This window comes from Cherax quadricarinatus, chromosome 18 (genome assembly GCF_038502225.1).
Source record: "Cherax quadricarinatus isolate ZL_2023a chromosome 18, ASM3850222v1, whole genome shotgun sequence".
NCBI classification, from domain to species: Eukaryota; Metazoa; Arthropoda; class Malacostraca; order Decapoda; family Parastacidae; genus Cherax; species Cherax quadricarinatus.
The window spans coordinates 42,348,207-42,373,162 of record NC_091309.1 but is presented as its reverse complement, the minus strand read 5'-3'; the positions used below and the strand labels follow the sequence as shown (position 1 = coordinate 42,373,162).

General features: G+C 40.3%; 1 protein-coding gene across 1 annotated transcript in view; it reads right to left on the bottom strand.

The window, feature by feature from the left end:
• Positions 1-10,438: 10,438 nt before the first annotated feature.
• The window catches only part of LOC128689512 (uncharacterized), a 316,845-nt gene continuing 302,327 nt past the window's right edge, over positions 10,439-24,956 (bottom strand). The window contains exon 20 of the mRNA XM_070086503.1: positions 10,439-10,724. Coding sequence (XP_069942604.1) covers positions 10,439-10,724 — 286 coding nt within the window. The remainder of the gene's footprint in view (positions 10,725-24,956) is intronic.

Sequence of the window (24,956 nt, the reverse complement as noted above, 5' to 3'; positions counted from 1 at the left end):
TCATAAGACACCGGCTTCTTGCACTGATCAGACCATAATGGACATTTCATAAGACACCGGCTTCTTGCACTGACCAGACCATAATGGACATTTCATAAGACATCGGCTTCTTGCACTGACCAGACCATAATGGACACTTCATAGGACACCGGCTTCTTGCACTGACCAGACCATAATGGATATTTCATAAGACACCGGCTTCTTGCACTGACCAGACCATAATGGACATTTCATAAGACATCGGCTTCTTGCACTGACCAGACCATAATGGACACTTCATAGGACATCGGCTTCTTGCACTGACCAGACCATAATGGACACTTCATAAGACACCGGCTTCTTGCACTGACCAGACCATAATGGATATTTCATAAGACACCAGCTTCTTGCACTGACCAGACCATAATGGACACTTCATAGGACATCGGCTTCTTGCACTGACCAGACCATAATGGACACTTCATAAGACACCGGCTTCTTGCACTGACCAGACCATAATGGACACTTCATAAGACACCGGCTTCTTGCACTGATCAGACCATAATGGACACTTCATAAGACACCGGCTTCTTGCACTGATCAGACCATAATGGACACTTCATAAGACACCGGCTTCTTGCACTGACCAGACCATAATGGACATTTCATAAGACACCGGCTTCTTGCACTGACCAGACCATAATGGACATTTCATAAGACACCGGCTTCTTGCACTGATCAGACCATAATGGACACTTCATAGGACACCGGCTTCTTGCACTGACCAGACCATAATGGACATTTCATAAGACACCAGCTTCTTGCACTGACCAGACCATAATGGACACTTCATAGGACACCGGCTTCTTGCACTGACCAGACCATAATGGACATTTCATAAGACACCAGCTTCTTGCACTGACCAGACCATAATGGACACTTCATAGGACACCGGCTTCTTGCACTGACCAGACCATAATGGACATTTCATAAGACACCAGCTTCTTGCACTGACCAGACCATAATGGACATTTCATAAGACACCAGCTTCTTGCACTGACCAGACCATAATGGACACTTCATAGGACACCGGCTTCTTGCACTGATCAGACCATAATGGACACTTCATAAGACACCGGCTTCTTGCACTGACCAGACCATAATGGACACTTCATAAGACACCGGCTTCTTGCACTGACCAGACCATAATGGACATTCATAAGACACCGGCTTCTTGCACTGACCAGACCATAATGGACACTTCATAAGACACCGGCTTCTTGCACTGATCAGACCATAATGGACACTTCATAAGACACCGGCTTCTTGCACTGATCAGACCATAATGGACACTTCATAAGACATCGGCTTCTTGCACTGACCAGACCATAATGGACACTTCATAAGACACCGGCTTCTTGCACTGACCAGATCATAATGGACACTTCATAAGACATCGGCTTCTTGCACTGATCAGACCATAATGGACACTTCATAAGACACCGGCTTCTTGCACTGATCAGACCATATTGGACACTTCATAAGACATCGGCTTCTTGCACTGATCAGACCATAATGGACACTTCATAAGACACCGGCTTCTTGCACTGACCAGACCATAATGGACACTTCATAAGACACCGGCTTCTTGCACTGATCAGACCATATTGGACACTTCATAAGACATCGGCTTCTTGCACTGATCAGACCATAATGGACACTTCATAAGACACCGGCTTCTTGCACTGATCAGACCATATTGGACACTTCATAAGACATCGGCTTCTTGCACTGATCAGACCATAATGGACACTTCATAAGACACCGGCTTCTTGCACTGACCAGACCATAATGGACACTTCATAAGACACCGGCTTCTTGCACTGACCAGACCATAATGGATGTGAGGGAAAAGTTCAATAGATAGGAGTAGCGAGGGAATATATAGTAACAATAGTTTCATTGCCGGCTACTTGTTAAGGTAGGGTAAGTCCAGCTCCCGCTATTCTCCCCCCCCCCCTTTTTTTCCCCGTCCCCGAAAGTGATAGTTTGATTGCCGGCTGCTTGTTAAGGTAGGGTCAGTCTAGCTCCCGCTATCCCTTCCCCTCCCTCCCCCCCCCCCCCCGAAAGGTGACGTGTGGAGCTCCTGTCAAACAGTAAATCACTCGACTCACAGCTCCCAACACTACTGTAAGTACACGCCTGATCATATTTTAGTGGACTTATTGGTTGAAAGCTTCACTTTTGACCAATAATTAACTTAGTCCTTTCAGTCTTTATCTATTAAATGTTTTAATAATCACCACATCTTTTAGGTATTGTACTTATCATGGAGAGTGATTTCTTAAGCAGTGGGTAATCTGTCTCTCTTTACAGCTTGGAATGACAGAGAGGGTCACCTGCCAACCAACGAGAAGAATAGAAGGAGATGGACTAACGTCCTGAGACGTCCCATGTTTAATCTACTTACCTGTTATGTAAGCCAACACAGGACGTAGCCCCTCATCATAGCAGTGGTAACGAACCTGTTTTCCTGTCATCTGAAGTAATTTTTCACGGGTACACTCTGTGAAGAACGAGCCGGTGGTGGTCACCAACACCTGCTACCCCCCCCCTCCCCCCCACATCAGCAACGGCTACGATTTTAACAACCCAAAGTGTCGCAACACCTGACACCCCTTTCCCAAAATACCTATAAGGGGTTGAGTTCAAATGTAATTTTTTTTATTTCATTTTCATTTTTTTTTTCAATTAGGATACCCATTCATTTTATTGTTTTTTTCCGTTTCTAAATAATAAATGTTTCATTGTCTGTTATTATTTCTTTTTTATTTTAATTTTCCTGAGGAGGGCCATTGGTTCTGACTGAAGTTGTTCAGGGCTGAATAAGCCTTATAATGGACCTTTATAACAACACATTCACTAAGACCACCTGGTCCCCTGCAGTCTTCTTGCCACCCCAGACCCCCGGGGGAAATTTATAAACAAACTTCCTGCCACTGGCCAGACCAGAGAACTTTTATGACAAAATTCCTGCCACCCCAAAGCCACCGGGGGAAACTTTATACGCAGTCTTCTGCCACTGACCAGACACCCGGAGGAACTTCTATGAATCTTCTTCCACTGACCCGAACCATGAGGGCTTTATTAAAAAAACTTCCTCCACTGACCAGCCCCCGAGGAACTTTTTGAATCTTCCTGCCCCATACCAGAAACCTGGAGAACTTCAAAGTCACGTCTTTTGCCATGGCCAGACCCCGGGGGGAAGTTTATTTACAGTCTTCCTGCCCTGCCAGATCCCCGGGAAAACCCCAAAAACCCAATTTCCTGCCCGCCAGACCACCATGGGAACATCTAAGACAATGGTTTCCTCCCGCCAGACTACCGAGGGGCTTCATATGACAGTCTTCCTGCCAGAAATTACCATGGAACCTTTAAAAGGGCCCGGTTTCCTGCCACTGACCCGACCACCAGAAACACTTCGAGAGTCTTCCCGCCCTGACCCGACCCCCAGGAGGAACTTCAAAGACAGTCTTCCTGCCGACCAGGCCACCATGGAACCTTATATGACAGTCTTCCCCCCTACAGAACCACGGGAACTTCATTGACATTCTTCCTGCCACTGCCAGACCACCATGGAACACTTTACACGACAGTCTTCCTTCCACTGACCAGACAACCAGGAGAAACTTCATATGACAGTCTTCCTGCCACTGACCAGGCCACCATGGAACACTTCATAGACAGTCTTCCTGCCACTAACAGACCCCAGAGGAACTTCATCGACAGTTTTCCCTGCCCACTAGAACCACCATGGAACACTATATGACAGTCTTCCTGCACTGACGAGATCACCAGGGAGACACTTGACCAGTCTTCTGCCACTGACCAGACCACCTGGAACCCTTTTTGACAGTCTTCCTGCCACTGACCAGATCACCATGGAGCACTTTTATGGACAGTCTTCCTGCCCAGCCAGACCACCATGGAGCCTTTCCAGCAGTCTTCCTGCCACTGACCAGATCACCGAAACTCAAGACTCAGTCTTCCTTCCACTTACGAGACCACCGACGGCCGCTTCACATGACAGAATTCCTTCCACAAAAGACCACCAGGGGCTTTACTAGGTACGGGGCATCGTGCCAGTAAAAACAACTTCCGACCTACACGTGAGAACAAGTAACTTCAGGTTTGTGAAAAAGTTCCTCAAACTAAAATTTTTGTTCAAGTCTGATTTAAAAATATTGTCTACATAAATAAAAATTCCTTTATTTGGATTACAAATGAATATTTCTGAAATTTAATGAATGCAGATACGAAACTTAATTCTTCAGGGTTATTCACAAAATAAAATAATAATAAGTTTTTGTAATAACAAAATTAACACCAGTCCCTTTCTGTAAACTGTTGATACACACCTAAAGAGATCCATTATTGCCATTATTCCCAGATTATTTCCTGATGGTTCTTGAGTGGACAGTTGAAGAAGCCATTGTAAGATCACCGTCTCCTATCTCAAACTCCGTTGTGCCTGAACATGAAACTATTTCACAAAATTGTTATATATTAAAGCATTATTATTAACAGATTTTGTTATACCTCACCTTCGTTTAACAGATGAACTCAGAGTTAGATAATAACAGATGAGCTCAGGTTTAGATAATAACAGATGAGCTCAGAGTTTAGATTAACAGATGGCTCAGGTTTGATAATAATAACAGATGAGCTCAGAGTTTAGATAATAATAAAAGATGAGCTCAGAGATTAATAATAATAACAGATGAGCTCAGAGTTTAGATAATAATAACAAATGAGCTCAGAATTAGTAATAATAACAGATGAGCTCAGGATTAGATAATAATAACGGATGAGCTCGGAGATTAGATAATAATAAAAAAGATGAGCTCAGAGTTTAATATAATCATTATGAGCTAAAGAGAATGAATAAAAATAACAGATGAGCTCAGAGATTAGATAATAATAACGGATGAGCTAAAAGATTAAATAAAATAACAGATGAGCTCAGAGATTAGATAATAATAACATATGAGCTCAGAGAATATATAAAAATAACAGATGAGCTCAGAGATTAGATAATAATAACATATGAGCTCAGAGTTTAATAATAATAACAGATGAAGCTCAGAAATTGATAATAACAGATGAGGCTCAGAGATTGATAATAATAACATATGAGCTCAGAGAATAGATAAAAATAACAGATGAGCTCAGAATTAGATAAAAATACATATGAAGCTCAGAGAATAGATAAAAATAACAGATGGCTCAGAATTAGATAATAACATATGAGCTCAAGATTGGTAAAATAACAGATGAGCTCAGAGATTAGATAAAAGTGTGTGTTAGCGCTAATAATAAACAACCCTAATTTAATTAATAGCAAATTTCATTTTTAGCAGCCTGAATAATTTTTCAATATAATTTAGTTGAATACATATATATATATATATATATATATATATATATATATATATATATATATATATATATATATATATATATATACATATATATATATATATATATATATATATATATATATATATATATATATATATATATATATATATATATACATATTTTTATTTATTTATTCATTTATTTTTCAACAAGTCGGCCGTCTCCCACAGAGGCAGGGTGACCCAAAAACAAAGAAAATCCCCAGAAAGAAAATACTTTCATCATCATTCAACACTTTCACCTCACTCACACATAATCACTGTTTTTACAGAGGTTCTCAGAACACAACAGTTTAGAAGTATGTACGTATAAAAATGCACAATATGTATCCCTCCAGAGTGTCAATATCTCCAACCCCTCGTTTAGAGTGCTGGCATTGTACTTCCCATTTCCAAGACTCAAGTCCGGTTATATAAAATAACTCGTTTCCTTGATTCCCTTCACTAAATATTACCCTGCTTACACTCCAACAGCTCGTCAGGTCCCAAATACTATTTGTCTCCATTCACTCCTATCTAACACGGTTATGCACGCTTGCTGGAAGTCCAAACCCCTCGCCCACAACACCTCTTTTACCCCCTCCCTCCATCCTTTTTTCGGGACGGCCCTACCGCCTTCCCCCACAGATTTATCCTCTCCATGTCATTTCTACTTTGATCTATTCTCTCTAAATCCAAACCACCCCCAACAAACCCTCTTCACCCCTCTGACTAATACTTTTATTAACTCCACCCTTCTCCAAATTTTCCCACACTCCGAATTTTCTGCTAATATTTACACCACATTTGCCCTTGGACAGGACATCTCCTGCCTCAACCTCCTCCTTGCTGCAGCATTCACAAAAAACTTCACACCCATATAAGGTGTTGGTACTCTGTATTTTTATACATTCACTTCTTTGCCTCCATAGATAACATTTTTGCCTCCCCATATACCTCAAGGCACCACTCACCTTTTTTTTTCATCAATTCTTGATTAAACTCATCCTTCATAATTCCATCTGCTGGACATCAACTCCCAAATATCTGAAAACATTCCACTTCTTCCATACTCCTCCTCCCAATTTGATATCAATTATTCTTTATCTAAATCATTTGATACTCTCATCACCTTACTCTTTTCTATGTTCACTTTCAACTTTCTACCTTACACACATTCTCAAATTCTTCCACTAACCTTTGCAATTTTTCTTTAGAATCTCCATAAGCAGAGTATCATCAGCAAAAAATTGTGACACTTCCATTTGTATTTAATTCCCATAATTTAATCTCACCCCTCTCCCAGAACACCATAGCATTTTCTTCTTTTACAACCATCTATAAATATATTAAACAACCATGGTGACATTACATCCCTGTCTAATACCTACTTTTCCCAGAAGTAGTCTCCCTCTCTTCTACGCACCCTAACCTGAGCCTCACTATCCTCATAAAAACTCTTTACAACATTTAGTAACTTACCACCTATTCCATATACTTGCAACATCTGCCACATTGCTCCCATATCCACTCTATCATATGCCTTTTCTAAATCCATAAATGCAATAAAAACTTCCCTGCCATTATCTAAATACTGCTCACATATATGCTTCAATGCAAACACTTGATCTACACATCTCCTACCCACTCTAAAAACCTTATGCTCATCCGCAATTCTACATTCTGTCTTACCTCTAATTCTTTCATTAATAACCCTACCGTACACTTTTCCTCATATACACAGTAAACTTATTCCTCTATATTTTTTAAAATCACTTTTGTCCCCTTTCCCTTTATATAAAGGGACTATACACGCTCTTCACCAATCCCTAGGTACCTTCCCCTCTTTCATACATTTATTAAACAAAAACACCAACCATTCCAACACTATGTCCTCCCTCCCTGCTTTTAACATTTCTGTCATGATCCCGTCAGTTCCAGCTGCTTTACCCCCTTTCATTCTACGTAATGCCTCACGCACCTCCACCACACTCACTCCTGCTCTTCTTCCTCCTAAGATGGATACCTCCTCCTGAGATATACATTTAAAAATTCCTCAAAATATTCTCGCCATCTACCAAAACCTCCACTCCCCATCTACTAACTCCCCTACTCTGTTTTTAACTGACAAATCCATTTGTCCTAGGTTTCTTAATTGTTTAACTCACTCCAAATTTTTCTTATTTTCATAAATTTTTTTACAGTACCTCTCACTCTATCATCCACTCTCCTTTTGCACTCTCTACCCTCTCTTCACCTTTCTTTTACTCTCCATATACTCTGCTCTTCTTATAACACTTCTGTTTGTAAATACCTCTCATAAGCTAACTTTTCCTCTTTTATCACACCTTTGCTTCATCATTCCACTAATCCTCCTCTTTCCTCCTGCTCCCCCCCTCCTATAACCACAAACTTTTGCCCAATTCTAATACTGCAGTTTTAAACCTATTCCAACCCTCTTCAACCCCACTACTCATACCTCCACAGCCCACCTTTCTGCCAATAGTTGCTTATATTTCACCCGAACTTCCTCCTCCCTTAGTATATACCTTTCACCTCCCTCTTACTTGTTTTGCCATTTTCCTCTCATCCCCTCTACCTCTTACTCTAACTGTAGCTACAACTAGATAATGATCCATATATCAGTTGCCCCTCTGTAAACATGTACATCCTGGAGCCTACCCATCAACCTTTTATCCACCAATACATAATCTAACAAACTACTTTCATTACTTTCTATATCATACCTTGTATATTTATCCTCTTTTTCATAGAATATGTATTACTTATTACCAAACCTCTTTCTACACATAAACTCAATTAAAAGGCTCCATTTTTATTTACCCTTGCACCCCAAATTTTCCTCTACTCCCTCCACAACATTTTTACCCACTTTAGCATTAAATCGTAAACGGTCCAAACGTATATATACGTTTTTTCAACATTTGAAAGTATGTAAAAAAAGTAGATCTTCTTTTTGTTTTTCTACATCTGAAAATGTGTAAAAAAAACTTTGATCTACTTTTTTTTTGTTATATTTGAAAATATGAACGTAGATCTGCTTGGACCGTTTACGGGTTAAAATTCCCAACCACAAGTACTCTCACACTTGGTTCAAAACTCCCCACGCATTCAATCAACATTTCTCAAAATCTCTCTCTCTCTCCTCTATACTTCTCTCTTTCCCTGGTGTATATACACTTACTATAACCCACTTCTCATCACATCCAATCTTTATTTTACTCCACATAATCCTTGAATTAATACATTTATAGTCCTTCTTTTCCTGCCATATCTTATCCTTCAACATTATTGCTACTCCTTCTTTAGCTCTAACTCTATTAGAAACCCCTAACCTAATCCCATTTATTCCTCTCCACTGAAACTCTCCCACCCCCTTCAGCTTTGTTTCACTTAAAGCCAGGACATCCTGCTTCTTCTCATTCATAACATCCACAATCATCCTTTCTCATCTTTTTACAACATCCACCATTCAGACTTCCCATTTTGACAATTTTCTTCTTCTTATTCTTTTTAGTAATTATTACAGGAAATGGGGTTACTACCATTTTTCCCCGGCATTTTTAGTTGACTTTTACAACACGCATGTCTTACGGGGGAAAGATTCTTATTCCACTTCCCATGGATATAAAAGGAAAAGTAATTAGAACAAAACTAAGATAAAATAAAAAAAAACTCAGATGAGTGTGTATAAAATAAACGTGTAGTGTGACGTAAGTGTAAAATAGAAGTAGCAAGACGTACCTGTAATCTTGTATATTTGTGAGACAGACAAAAACAGCAATCCACGTCATGTAAAACAATTCGGGGTTTTGTTTGACACTCCTTGCAGGACAGTAGTACCTCCTGAGTGGTTGCTGTCTACAACCTACTACCTAATTTTATATATATATATATATATATATATATATATATATATATATATATATATATATATATATTTTTATTATATATATATATATATATATATATATATATGTATGTATATATCCATCCCCAGATTCAATTCCGTCCTGCCCCTTCTTTAAATCCCTTCATAAGTGTTACCTTGCTCACACTCCAACAGCATGTCAAGTCCTGCTAACCATTTGTCTCCATTTGCCCCTATCTACCACGCTCACGCATGCTTGCTGGAAGACCAAGCCCCTTGCACACAAAACCTCCTTTCCCCTTTCCCTCCAGTCTTTCCTAGCCGGCCCTTTCCATTACAGATTTATACACTCCCCAGAAGTCATTCTATTTCGTTCCATTATCTCTACATATCAGAACTTTCTAAACGACCTCTCCTCAACCCTCTGGAAAATGTTTTGAAATTTCCCAACCTCCCCCTAATTTCCATACTCAGATTCTCTGCAATATATTCACCCACGTTGCTCTCAGAAACGACATCCCCTCTCAGTCTTCTCCTTGTTGCAGTATTCACCCCCCATGCTTCCCCAAAGTGCGTTAGTATAACTATGCTCTCTTACTTTTCCCCTTTGCTTCCACTGACCCCTAAGTACCACTCATTTTTTCCCCCTCATCAATTCTATGATTCACCTCATCTTTCATAGACCCATTTGCTGACACGTCCACTCCTAAATATCACCTCTTCTATCTCTCTTACTCCCAAAACCCCAATATCCAATCTTTCATTACCTATTTTTTTATCCTCTTCACCAAAAAAAATTAGGTAGAAAAATTGATATCAGATTTGAGGGGAGATATTTAGATGAAAGTATTCAGATATTTGGGGAAAGGACGTCTTAACTTGGGTCTGTGAAAGATGAGATGAATCATAGAAATGATGAAGAAAGAGAGTGATGCCCAGAGAGGGTAACTCCGTCCTGCCAATTGAGTGTAACTGTTTTACATGATGGTAAAGGGTTGCGATGTCCTTTTTCTGTCTCATAAACAGGCTAGATTGGGTATATTTTGCTACCTCTTACAGTGGGCTATGCTAATTTTTGCTACTGTGTGTGGAAATGCACAAACTAGAACTATTCAGTGGAGATGAACTGAGAAAAGACAAAAGAAAGGGAAGAATTCTTAAATGGCACCAGCAATAATAGGTAAACGGTTTCCCCATTACCTGATCCAAAAGACCAACAATCCAGAGTGGTTTTTGTACCAAATTGTCGACTCTGTGTTGTCTGGGGCTTGTGAATATGCTCAGTGTATCTCCTCACGGACCAATCTGCCCAATGATTCTCAAACACCCGCAGTGTCTCAGCTGTAATATTCTGGATAACTTTGTCTGTCTGATGAACCACCACAGCTATAAAACTGGACAAATAATACGGTGTGGTAAGATGAATTAAGTTTTTCGGCTTTTGTATAATGTAAATTATGACTAAAATTTTAAAAAGGGAGTGAAGTGCAGGGTTAATATTTTTAGAAATTGTAGACGGTGTGGTGAATATAGATTCATATACAATTTTGACATGTATTAAAGGAAATATTTCGCGTTTGGGAATAAAGAATCCAGTTGTGGCAATCTTTTCATTTAAAAAAAATCATAACTGTAAATCTTTGAAGTTGTCATAAAATTTGGGTGCTGAAAACAAATGAAGTATTTACATTGTCAGTAGACACGATCTGTACTTTCGTGTCAGCATCAGGATATGAAGCTATACAAAAGGGATATTGGGTTTTTGGGACTTATTTGAAGTTCTCTGCCAAGGCTTGTAGATGCTATACCTAAATAGACATATATTCTCTCTCTCTCTTATAGTCATACAGAGAGCTAGCATCGAGTTTCAAACATGGCTCCTATAGGGCTAATAAAACTAGAAGTAGCAAATATAGATGTCTAGGGCCCCCTTTAGCAGAAACAACATTAAGGACCTTGATGAACATTAAAATGGTATAAAATACCGACAGGTTGTTAGGTAGGGAAAACATATGCAACAGTTAGGTATCTTTATTTCGAACGTTTCGCCTACATGGAAGCTTCTTCGATCGAGTACAGAAAAATTGATAGAACAGAAGATGCGAGACGATGTAATCAGTCCATCACCCTTAAAGTTTTGAGGTGGTCAGTCCCTCAGTCTGGAGAAGAGCATTATTCCGTAGTTAAACAAAGGGGCTGAGGACGACCTCAAAACTTTAAGGGTGATGGACTATTACATCGTCTTCAAGTATCTTCTGCTTTTATCAACTTTCTGTCTCGACTGAAGAAAACCTACTGTGTAGCAGAACTTTCGAAATAAGATACCTAACTGTTCATTTGTTCTTACCTAACATTAGGACCTTTTGCTTTCGGTATTCACTAGTAAATTAAAATTTAATGTGGAGCCAGACGTACGATTGATCGTATAACTACCTTCGGCCAGCTGCGAGAATTCGATAAGCTGCTTTTACAAAAATAAATATTCAACAAAATAAGAACTTAAACAACTGTATACTAATTTCACAATCAAAATAGTTTGAATAATATACAAATAAATATTTGTGGTCTTACTTAGGCGGATCTTGCACTATCATCAACCATCAAACGCTACAGATACTGACGTAACACAAGAAGGGCTATAAAACAAATAGTTATTGACATAGGAGACTTATGTCTTCAGAAGCTGAGCCCTAAGCACCCTCTTAGTCGATTGGTAAATCGACGACCGTAAATAGGTCTCTGTGAAGGTAAAAACAAGTGGGTCTCCTCAGTCATACAAAGGATAGCTTGATGTTCATAGGTGCATTCAGAAGTTAGCTCTCTATGGGCCATAGGGGTCAGCAATCTTGGGGCTCTTTATTCAGGCTAGTTCTGCGGAAGTTAGCTCTCTATGGAGAATTCCTCTCAATGGAATCAAGCTCTGTATAGAAAACTAGCTCCTTGGGCATAAAAAACCTAGTTTCCCGTTGAGGAAGAAATGGGTTATGAAGTGTACAGAGGCTACCTATCTCTAGGTAATCAAAGGCCAGCTGTCTATGAAGGTATTCAGAATCGTTCAGTGGTCATATACAACATTAATGAAGCAAACTGTAGATAATTACACGTATATATATATATATATATATATATATATATATATATATATATATATATATTATATATATATATATATATATATATATATATATATATACAATAAAATCACATAAACAGGTGATTTCAGAATCTGAAACAACCACTCTGAAAGAATGAGAAATTCAAGCGCTTTCTGACTCTCACGTTATCAGGAACTATGAAAGTAAAGCATCCAAGGAAAACTATTTAAGGGGTCTGGCCAACACCTCACTATCAGATCCCACAACGGTTAAACACCGACGCGCCGGGCCCCAAATGGACAGGTCCTTTGCACAACTCACCAACAAACTATTCTACCCAAGAAAATTTAAAATTATTATTTGTCCCGTGTATTATTAAATTCTTCCCAAATTCTTAATAATAAATGGATCTAATTTATATAAACCAAAATATTCATATTATTGTCAAAACTCTTTTTTTGAAACAAGATTCAATTATATATATATATATATATATATATATATATATATATATATATATATATATATATATATATATATATATATATATATATATATATATATATATCATTGAATATTTAAAAATGGGCAATTAGCAAGAACTCATTTAAAATTAAGTTCTTTCTAAAAATTTTCTCTTATAAATTTAAAGATATATTTTTCTCATTAATGTTAATGTAAAAAAATTTAAATTCTAACAAGAACAATTTATTTTAGCCTAACCAAAATTAAATATATTGTAGATTTGTTTACAATAATTTAATACTAAACAAACACAGTGAAATATATTTTTTCATTAGGTTCAGAATGATTTTGGAGAAATTAATGCATACACAAATTTTCACTTGTCCTATATGGCAAGATGAGCGTTGCTATTTAAGCCAAGATCTGAAGTTCTGCCTATTCACTTTGACATATATATATATATATATATATATATATATATATATATATATATATATATATATATATATATATATATATATATATGTATATATACACATATATATATGCATATATATATACATACATCTAGATTTTCTCTTTTTCTAAATAGCTCTTGTTCTTCTTTATTTCTTCTTTGTCCATGGGGAAGTGGAAAAGAATCTTTCCTGCATGAAGCCATGCGTTCGTATGAGTGACTAAAATGCCGAGCAATGGCTAGTAACCCCTTCTCCTGGACTTTTTACTAAAAAGAGAGAAGAAAAACTTCATAAATTGGGATGCTTGAATGGCGTGGATGTTGGTGCGGATGACAAGAAACAGATGATTGCTGATGTTATGAATGAAAGAAGTTGGATGCCCTGGCCTAAGGAAACAAGGCTGAAAGGGTAGGGGTTTCAGTGAAATAAATGGGATTAAATCTGGAGTATCTGAGAGAGTTAGAACTAAGGAAGGGGTAGCAGTAATGTTGAATGATCAGTTATGGAAGAAGAATAGAGAATATGAATGTGTAAATTCAAGAATTATGTGGATTAAAATAAAAGTTGGATGCGAAAAGTGGGTCATAATAAGCGTGTATTCACCTGGAGAAGAGATGGATGTAGAGGAGAGAGAGAGATTATGGGAGATGTTAAGTGAATGTATAGGAACCGTTGAACCAAGTGAGAGAGTAATTGTGGTAGGGGACCTGAATGCTAAATTAGGAGAAACTTTTAGAGAGGGTGTGGTAGGTAAGTTTGGGGTGCCAGGTGTAAATGATAATGGGAGCCCTTTGATTGAACTTTGTATAGGAAGGGTTTGTTAGGTAATACATATTTTAAGAAAGAGGATAAATAAGTATACAAGATATGATGTAGGGTGAAATGACAGTAGTTTGTTGGATTATGTATTTGTGATAAGACTGTTGAGTAGACTTAGGATGTAGATGTTTAAGAGGCCACAGATATATCAGACCCTTTTTTAATTGAAAGTTTCACTGAGAGTAAAGGTAGATGGAATACAAGAAAATAGAAGCATCGGGGAAGAGGGGGGTGAAGGTTTATAAACTAAAGGAGGCAGTTAGGGTAAGATATAACAGCTATTGGAGGATAATGGGCTAATGAGAGCATAGGCAATGGGTCAAGAGGGTATGGGCTAGGTTTAAAAATGTAGTGTTAGAGTGTTCAGCAGAAGTTTTGGTTACGGGAAAAGGGGTGGGGGGAGGAGGGAAGAGGAATGATGATGTAAAGCGAGTAGTTAGGGAGAAAAAATTGCATATGAGAAGTTTTTTCAAGTAGAAGTGATGCAGGAGGGGAAGATATGGAGAAAAGAGAGGGTGAAGCAATGTAAAAAGAGAGCAAAGGAGAATGGGTGAGATGTTTAACCCAAATTTTGTTGAAAATAAGAAAAGTTTTGGAGTAAGATTAACAAGTTAAAGGAAGGGTTAGGGGCAAATAGATTTGTCAGTTAGAAATAGGGGAGGGGAGTTATTAAATGGAGAGTTAGGGTTTTTGGGAAGATGGAAGGAATATTTTGAGGAATTGTTTAAAAGTTAATGGGAAAATAGGAAGCTGTGATTTCGTGTATAGAGGAATGAGGGAAAAACATCTTGTAGGAGGAAGGCCTGTTGGAGTGGGGGGGAAGTTCGTGAGGCAGTACGTTTAAAAAGAAGTATGCAGCCGGATTGATGGATAAAGATAGAAAAGTTAAAGCAGGTGGGATATATTTTGGGTGGTTGGTGCAATTATTTAATAAATGTATGGAAGAGGGTAAGGTACAGGGATTGGCAGAAGCATGCATAGTTCCTTTGTATAAAGGCAAAGGGACAAAAGAGAGTGCAAAAATTATAGGGGATAAGTCTGTTAGTATACCGGGAAAGTGTATGGTAGGTTATTAGTGAAAAATTAAAAGTAAGACGAGAATGGATAGCAGATGAACAAGGAGGCTTTAGGAAGGTAGGGGGTGTGGACCAGGTGTTTACAGTGAAACATGTAAGTGAACAGTAAGGCTAAAGAGGTTTTGTGGCATTTTTGGATTTGGAAAGGCGTATGACAGGTGGATAGAGGGGCAATTTTTGGAATGTTGCAGGTGTATGGTTTTGGAGGTGGTTACTGAAGCAGTGAAGATTTTTTACGAGAAAGTGAGGCTCAAGTTAGAGTATGTAGGAAGGAGGGAGATTGTTTCCCAGTAAAAGTAGGCCTTAGACAAGGATGTTTGATGTCACCGTGGTTGTTTAATATATTTATAGATGGGGTTGTAAGAGAAGTAAATGCGAGGGTCTCGGCAAGAGGCGTGGAGTTAAAAAATAAAGAATCACACATAAAGTGGGAGTTGTCACAGTTGCTCTTTGCTGATGACACTGTGCTCTTGGGAGATTCTGAAGAGAAGTTGCAGAGGTTGGTAGATGAATTTGGTAGGGTATGCAAAAGAAGAAAATTAAAAGTGTATACAGGAAATAGTAAGGTTATGAAGGTAACAAAAAGATTAGGTGATGAAAGATTGGATATCAGATTGGAGGGAGAGAGTATGGAGGAGGTGAATGTATTCAGATATTTGGGAGTGGACGTGTCAGCGGATGGGTCTATGAAGGATGAGGTGATTCATAGAATTGATGAGGGGAAAAGGGTGAGTGGTGCACTTAGGAGTCTGTGGAGACAAAGAACTTTGTCTTTGGAGGCAAAGAGGGGAATGTATGAGAGTATAGTTTTACCAACGCTCTTATATGGGTGTGAAGCATGGGTGATGAATGTTGCAGCTAGGAGAAGGCTGGAGGCAGTGGAGATGTCATGTCTGAGGGCAATGTGTGGTGTGAATATAATGCAGAGAATTCGTAGTTTGGAAGTTAGGAGGAGGTGCGGGATTACCAAAACTGTTGTCCAGAGGGCTGAGGAAGGGTTGCTGAGGTGGTTCGGACATGTAGAGAGAATGGAGCGAAACAGAATGACTTCAAGTCGGACATGTAGAGAGAATGGAGCGAAACAGAATGACTTCAAGTCGGACATGTAGAGAGAATGGAGCGAAACAGAATGACTTCAGTCTGTAGTGGAAGGAAGGCGGGGTAGGGGTCGTCCTAGGAAAGGTTGGAGGGAGGGGATAAAGTAGATTTTGTGTGCTTGGACTTTAAGCAGGCATGGGTGAGCGTGTTTGATAGGAGTGAATGGAGACAAATGGTTTTTAATACTTGAAGTGCTGTTGGAGTGTGAGCTAAGTAACATTTATGAAGGGATTCAGAGAAACCGGCAGGGCGGACTTGAGTCCTGGAGATGGGAAGTACAGTGTCTGCACTCTGAAGGAGGGGTGTTAATGTTGCAGTTTAAAAACTGTAGTGTAAAGCACCCTTCTGGCAAGACAGTGATGGAGTGAATGACGGTGAAAGTTTTTCTTTTTCGGGCCACCCTGCCTTGGTGTGAATTGGCCAGTGTGGTAATAAAATAAAAATAAAATATATATATGCATATATATATATATATATATATATATATATATATATATATATATATATATATATATATATATATATATATATATAGATATATATATATATATACATATATATATATATATATATATGTATATATATATATATATATATATATATATATATATATATATATATATATATATATATATATATAAAGCCAAATCTCCAAGTTTGGCCCGGTCAGCAAGTGTGTTCTTTGCCTAACCCTTTCAGGGTCCAAGGCCCAAATCTGGAGTCACGCACCAGTGTCCAAGATATTTCAAAAAAAAAATTTGTTATTTTTTCTTATGAAATCGTAGAGAATCTTTTTGTGAAGGTAATAAAACAAAAAGTACGAAAATTGGTGGAAAATTGACGAAATTATGCTCTCGCGAATTTTGATGTGTCAGCGATATTTACGAATCGGCGATTTTGCCGACTTTGACTCCCATTTTAGGCCAATTACATTATTCCAATCAACCAAATTCTTAGCTATTTCACTAGTATTACTTCTATTCTATCGATTGAGCACAAGAAATCGCCAAGTCAACTGTTTCAACTACAAAATAAAGTAATCGGAAATTGTTAATATGGCCAATTTAACACAAAGTTCAAAATATTCCAATTTCAAAATAGGGTCCAGAATGAACAATGTAGGCATTCCTGGCACTAAACTAACATTTCCTCTGTTCATTAGTTATGTTTTGAGGCTTTACAAATAAATTCCATTTTGATTTTTTATTCACATAATGAATTTTTATTCACACCAAAAAATAGAAGATTTACTGTTATGCAATACTGTAATAATTGTATAAATATCATCACCATATTTGTGAATGTATATTAGACCCACCAGCTGACGTGTATTAGACGTGTGAGGTCGTTTGTTTACTCTTGAATATCGGCAAAAATTTAACATTTCCGCTATTTTGAGCTCAGTTTCAAGCCATTTCCAATGCTAAAACCAATCAAAATCATCTCTATTTCTGTAATATATCTTCCATTCTATCAAATGAGACCAAGAAATCGCAAATACAACTATAAAAAACATACGAAAAAACACTGCAAAGTTGCTGTTTTAATCGAAAAATCATGATTTCATTTTTTTTCTCTCATTATGCACAGTGTGCTGCAGGATCTGTTTTATGTGGTGCACACATACCACATAGATGTATTCTCTCATATCTAGGCCCAAATGTACCACTCACAGTTTATCAGAGTGAGCTGAGCTCATGGCGTAGATCTACGGTTTGGACCCTGAACGTAAAGCCGTAGATCTACGGGACGGACCCTGAAAGGGCTAATGAGCAGAATGAAAATTTGTTTTTGCCAGAAATCATCGGAAATCAACGTGAACATAGTAAAATATATAAATGCCATTGATCTGAAGCTATATTAATAAAATTGGAACAGAATTATGCAATGTATAGCTGAATCTAACTTAAAAAAATTATTCAATGTAACTTGTTAATTATATGCAAAAGTGACGGTGTATGTAGGTATCAGCTATGTTTATGGTGTCTGTGTTTGTATCGACATCATAATTGTGAGGACTGCTCACACACACACACACATACACACACACATACACACACACACACACATACACACACACACACACACACACACACACAAACACACACACACACACACACACACACACACACACACACACATACACACAGGCGGGGCCAGGAGCTAGGACTCGACCCCTGCAACCACAAATAGGTGAGTACACACACACACACATACACACAAACACACACACACACACACACACACACACACACACACACACACACACACACACACACACACACACACACACACACACACACACACAGAAGAGTAAACGTAGATAATAGTGCAAGTTACAGTGTTGGCTGAGATCGAGGAAGGGAAGCGGTTGGGAACCAGGTGTATGAGTGTTGCCACACACTGTAGTGGCGTTTGAAGAATAAGTGAGACCCAAATAAATACAGTGAGTGAGTGAAAAAGTTGGATAATTTAGTGCCTACAGTGCCTACAGGAAGTGTGGGAAACAAGCACGTAACTGACGACAGGCATCGAGCAGCGGCAACTATGCGGGACCCAGGAGCCAAGTAACGTATGGAGCCTTTTGTGGTTGTATGTCGGGACTGGATGTGGCCCTGCAAACACTGATAGCTGAGGGTCCTAAAACCCTGCTCTGCAGAGCTAAATGTTATTATAGAGCACTCAACGCTTAGTAAAGGCGAGTAACTGGAAAGGGACTTTAGTGGTGCCACACACATCAGCGTAGCACACAGGTGCATAGGCCAGGACAAATACATCTATACCGCAAGCTAGTTTGTTCAGGCACGTACAGGTACTGTGCATGGATTGCCATAGATAGCAGCATAGTGTAGAGAAACTGTGGATAGCCCAAGAAGTCAGATATAGATCTGTTTTAGTGCTAATTTAAGGTAGAATCAAGCGAAGCGCACAGGTGCATAGGCTAGGACGAATACACACATACTTCAAGCTGGTTAGTTCAGGCGCACACAGGTGCTATGTATGGATTGCCATACATAGTAACACAGTGAGGGGAAACTGAAGATAACCCAAGAGGTCAGAAAGTGATCGGTTTTACTGCTAAAATAAGGAAGAACGCTTGGGAGACACGACAGCAAAACGCACACACACGCACATGTGAATAAGAGGGTCATAAACCCTCCCCCCAACCGTCCTCCTCCTACACCCAATCACTCTTCCTGCCTCTCTCTCTCTCTCTCTCTCTCTCTCTCCCTCATTCTCTCTTTCCCTCACTCTCTCTTTCCCTCTCTCTTTCTCTCCCCCTCTCTTTCTCTCTCTCTCCCTCTTTTTTTTTTTTTTTTACACAGGCTGGAGGCCTGACAAGCTATTTACAGGTTAAGGATTCCTAATTTTATTGACAAGCTAAGAGCTGTTACCTACATCAGCTCATCTGAAAGCATTTTTATTGTTATGAGACATACAAGTAGGGAACAGGATGAAGTTGGAGCCATCTGTGGGCCAGCATTTTCATTTGATCAATTGACTTTATCTCGTTGACATCATTATGCTGTACGAATGTGTTCCATACTCGAGTCATCCTGGGTATATATGATCTCAGATGGAGTGATGTTCTGGAGAAGGGTACAGCCAGAGTGAAGTTGCTGCTTTCTGCCCGTCTTGTGGCATAAAAGCTTGTTTCACGCTGTCCTCGAAGTGGATCCAAGTGTGGTATTTTGACAATATTGGCCTTGTACATAACAGTAAGGCCACCCACATCCCTCCTGTGAAGGCTCTGCTGAAATGACAGATCTATCCAGGATGGGTCCAGGCGAGAGATGAGACGCCTTGCTCTGTACTCTACTCTGTCAAGCAGTCGCAGATGAGAGGGGGGCAGGAAAGCCAAGAAAGTGGAGCATACTCAAGGTGTGAGCGTACTTGTGCCTTGTACAGAATCTTGCAACCCCTACTGTCAAGCAGATGCGAGATACGGCGAAGTGCTGTAAGCTTCCTGGATGCCTTGTTTGCAAGATTTATAACATGGTTCTTCATGGTTAGTTTGGAGTCAAATTTCACCCCAAGGATATCAACTTCTTCTCCAAGTGCCAACATCCTCCTATTCATCCTTACTACTGCACCAGTCTTACCATCATAGTGTCTAGAGACCATCATCATTTGCGTTTTCTCAGGTGTAAATGTTACTTGCCATCTATTTCCCCAAGCTGATATAGCTCTTAGCTGGTGATTGATGTAGCTTAGAGCAGCTGGCATTTCTTCTCTTGGATAAGTGAATGTCAGTGTACAGTCATCTGCATATGCATTGGATTCTAGGATGAGATGAAGAAGGTCGTTGAAGTAGACATTCCATAACAATGGTCCCAGCACACTTCCTTGTGGAACACTTGCCCCCAACAAGATGTCTTGCTGATTCCGTTCCATTGAGAACTACCCTTAGATATCTAACATGAAGGCAATCACTGAGGAGACATAGCGTAAAGCCTGCAATTCCCAGTGCTTGAAGTTTTGCTAAGAGGCCCTGGTGCCACACCCGATCGAAAGCACCAGTAATGTCCAGTGCTACCACACAGTTGATTTTGGATTCATCCAGTGACTGGTGCCACTTAGTGGAGAGGTTTAACAACAGATCAGTAGCAGAGTAACCTTTCCTGAAGCCATATTGACGATCACAAAGTAGTGAGTGATAGTCAAAAAACTCTGTCATTTGTCTTGAGATTATTGTCTCAAGGATCTTACCAGTGATTGGCAGGAGTGACACTGGTCTGTAGTTGCTGATTTCTGCTCTGCTCTTCTTTTTGTGAACAGGGACTACATTTGTCTCTTTCCACATAGAGGGCCATTTACACTGTACTAGGCAGTGTCTGTCTGTCTGTCTGTCTCTCTCTCTCTCTCTCTCTCTCTCTCTCTCTCTCTCTCTCTCTCTCTCTCTCTCTCTCTCTCCCTAATCATCCCTCGTTGCCGCTGTCCCCCTCTCACCCACCTCATATCCTTCTCCCCTGCCCTCCCTATATCCCCTAGTACCCCTTAAATCTCTCCCTGTCACTGTCCCCCCTCCCACCTTATATCCTTCTCTCCCCTGCCCTGCCTCTACCCCCTTCCCCTTCCTACAAGACCCAGCTATCACAAAAACCCAATCAAAAGCTCACAGGCTTATTCTGGGGTTCAATGGGTTACCCAAGAATGCTGAGAACCAGGAGTCTGGTGGAACCTGGGAGGGAAGATTGGGAGGCAGAGCTCAAAAAAGGAAGAGTGAGGAAGGAAACTAGAAGAGCTTAGCAGGAAAATGGAGGAGAGGATAGCTGCAGAGAGCAGGAAGTGGGAACAACAAGCCATAGAAGCAGAAGCTAAGATACAGTGCTTAGAAGAGGAACTGAGAAACCTGAAAGAGCTTAAAGAGAAAATCATGGTAGAGGCATAACATAAGGAACTTCTGCATCAGGCACAGACAAGGAGTCTGGAGGGAGCATAGATGCTATTCTGCATACAAGGGCCCTATCAGACCCACATGGGGTCTGATAGGGCTCTATCATGCAGAGACTCTAACAGACACCTGCAGGGGCCAGGAACAGTTGAGCAGGAAAGACAGTCCACTGAGCATAGGGGCCTCAGCCAGGAAAGAGCTTGAAGGAAGGAACGCTCCAATGGAAGGAACTAAAACATCTCAGAGGACACAATGGGAGACACAGTGGGAGGTGAGAGATCAGTTTTTGTCTATAGGCTCCAAGAAGTTGAAGGAGAAACTTATGATGATAGGAAACAGGAAGAGAAAAAAGTGATTGAAGGTATCATGAAAGCAATAGGCGAGGGTAACATGACCCAGGTGGCAAATTTTCGGAGAATTGGGTGGTTTGCAAGAGGACGGAAACGGCCTCTCAAAGTAGTTTTCAAGGCAGAATCAACTCGAACCATGATTCTGCAGAAGAAAGCACGACTGAGAGACAAACAAGAGTACCAGAGTGTGTACCTTGATCAAGACAGAACACAAGAGGAAAGGTTGATATTGAAAGAGAGAGTGCAAAAACGAAAGGAGGAATGAGGAGAAATGACAAAGATGAGCAGAAGAACCCAGTTTCAGGTGGAAGGGCAAACACACCCTCCAGAAACGCCAGCAGAAGGACTCCAGCCACGACACCCCCAAGGCAAGTGAGCAATCTGAACCGACATTCACACACTGATCCCTCTGCCCCCACCCCTACACCACAAACCCCATGCATACAGCAACCCCCAATGGGAACTCTGCCCCCACCCCCACCACAACTCTGTGTAGGCACCCACCAAGGCTCCAGATCCCCCAACCCCAATCTTCTCCCAGGCTCACAGTATGAGAAAAGAAGTTGAAGATTTCGTACATGAACGCGGTTGAGATAAAGAATAAATATGAGGAGTGGCATGAAAGAATCAATGAGAAGTTCCCAGACACCATAGCAGTCACAGAAACGAAACTCACTAAGACACAATTTTCCCACGGGGATATCAGATCCTGAGAAAAGATAGAAGGAGCAGAGGGGAAGGAGGGGTTGCACTGCTCATGAAAGACCAATGGAGATTTGAGGAAATGGAAGGCATAGATGAGATTGAAGGAAGTGACTACATAGTAGGTACACTTCAGTCTGGAGAACATAAGGTAGTCATTGCAGTGATGTATAATCCACTACAGAACTGCAGGAGGCCAAGAGAGGAATATGAAGAGAACAATAGAGCAATGGTGTGCACACTGGCCGAGGTGGCAAGAAGAGCTCACTCGAGCAGAGCAAAGTTACTGCTTATGGGCAATTTCAACCACAGGGAGATCGACTGGGATAACCTGGAGCCACACAGGGGTCCCAAAACATGGAGAGCCAAGATGATGAATGTGGTACTGGGAAACCTTATGCATCAACATGTTAAGGAAAGATGAGCCAGCAAGACTGGAACTTGTGTTCATCCTGAGCAGTTCAGACATTGAGGACATCACATATGAGAGGCCCCTTGGAGCTAGTGATAACATGGTTCTGTGTTTTGATTACATAGTAGAATTACAAGTAGAGAGGGTAACAGGAGTTGGATGGGAAAAGCCAAACTATAAAAAGGGGGACTACACAGGTATGAGGAACTTTCTGCAGGAGGGTCAGTGGGACAGAGAATTGGCAGGAAAATCAGTGAATAAAATGAGGGAATACATAACAACGAAATGCAGAGAGGCAGATGAAAGTTTTGTTCCCAAGGACAATAGAAGTAATGGGAAGACCAAAACGAGTCCTTGGGAGACAAAAACTAAGTGCAACAGAGAATGGAAAAGATACAGGAGGCAAAGGACGCAGAAAAATAGAGACTAGTCGTAGAGTGAGAAACGAGTATGCACAGATAAGGAGGGAGGCCCAGCGACAGTACGAAAACGACATAGCATCGAAAGTCAAGTCATATCCAAAATTGCTGTATAGCCACATTAAGAGGAAGACAACAGCCAAAGACCAGGTGATCAGGCTGAGGAATGAAGGTGGGGAACTTACCATAAGTGATTAAGAGGTATGTGAGGAGTTCAACACGAGATTTAAGGAAGTATTTACAGTGGAGAAAGGGTGGACAGAACAGAGGGGGACAGCAACAAGGATTATACCAACAAGCGTTAGGTGACATACACACAAGCGAAAAGGAGGTGAAGCTGCCAAGGGACCTTGGCAGCTTCACGAAGGCAATGGGACCAGACAACATCTCTCCGTGGGTCCCTAGAGAGGGAGCAGAAACGCTGTGTTTGCCACTAACCAGTCTTCAACACATCCCTTGAAACTGAGCAACTACTATGAGGTATAGAAGACGGCAAATGTAGTACCCATAAACTATACCCCCGGCCGGGATTGAACCCGCGGTCATAGAGTCTCAAAAATCTATGACCGCGGGTTAAGTCCCGGCCGGGGGTATGGTTTGTTTGCAATCGTGTCATTACGATTTCTTGAGTCAGTAGTACCCATATTTAAAAAATGAAACTGAAAAGACGCAGTAAACTATAGACCAGTCTCACTGACGGGCATAGTATGCAAAGTAAAGGAGAAGATTACCATGAGGAGAGTGGTGGAGCACCTGGAATGGAACAAGAATATAAACGCCAACCAGCATAGATTTATGGAAGGCAAATCCTTTGTCACAAACCTACGGGAGTTTTATGATAAAGTAACAGAAGTAAGACACGAGAGAGAGAGGGGTGGGTTGATTTCATCTCCTTGGACTACAAGAAGGCCTTTAACACAGTTCCTCAAAGAAAAAAGATGCAGAAGCTAGAGGATCAGGCGTGTATAACAGGAAGGGCACTGCAATGGATCAGAGAATATCTGACAGGGAGGCAACAACGAGTCATGATGAGATATCACAGTGGGCACCTGTGACGAGCGAGGTCCCACAGGTGTCCATCCTAGGACCAGTGCTATTTCTGGTATTTGTGAATGACTGTTCGCAGATGATATGAAGTTAATGAGAATTAAATCAGATGAGGATCAAGTAGGACTTGAAAGAGACCTGGAGAGGCTGAACACCTGGTTCAGTAACTGGCTTCTCGAATTTAACCCCGCCAAATGCAAAGTCAAGAAGATCGGGGAAGGGCAAAGAAGACCGCAGACGGAGTATAGGCTAGGTGGCCAAAGACTGTAAACCTCGCTCAAGAAGAAAGA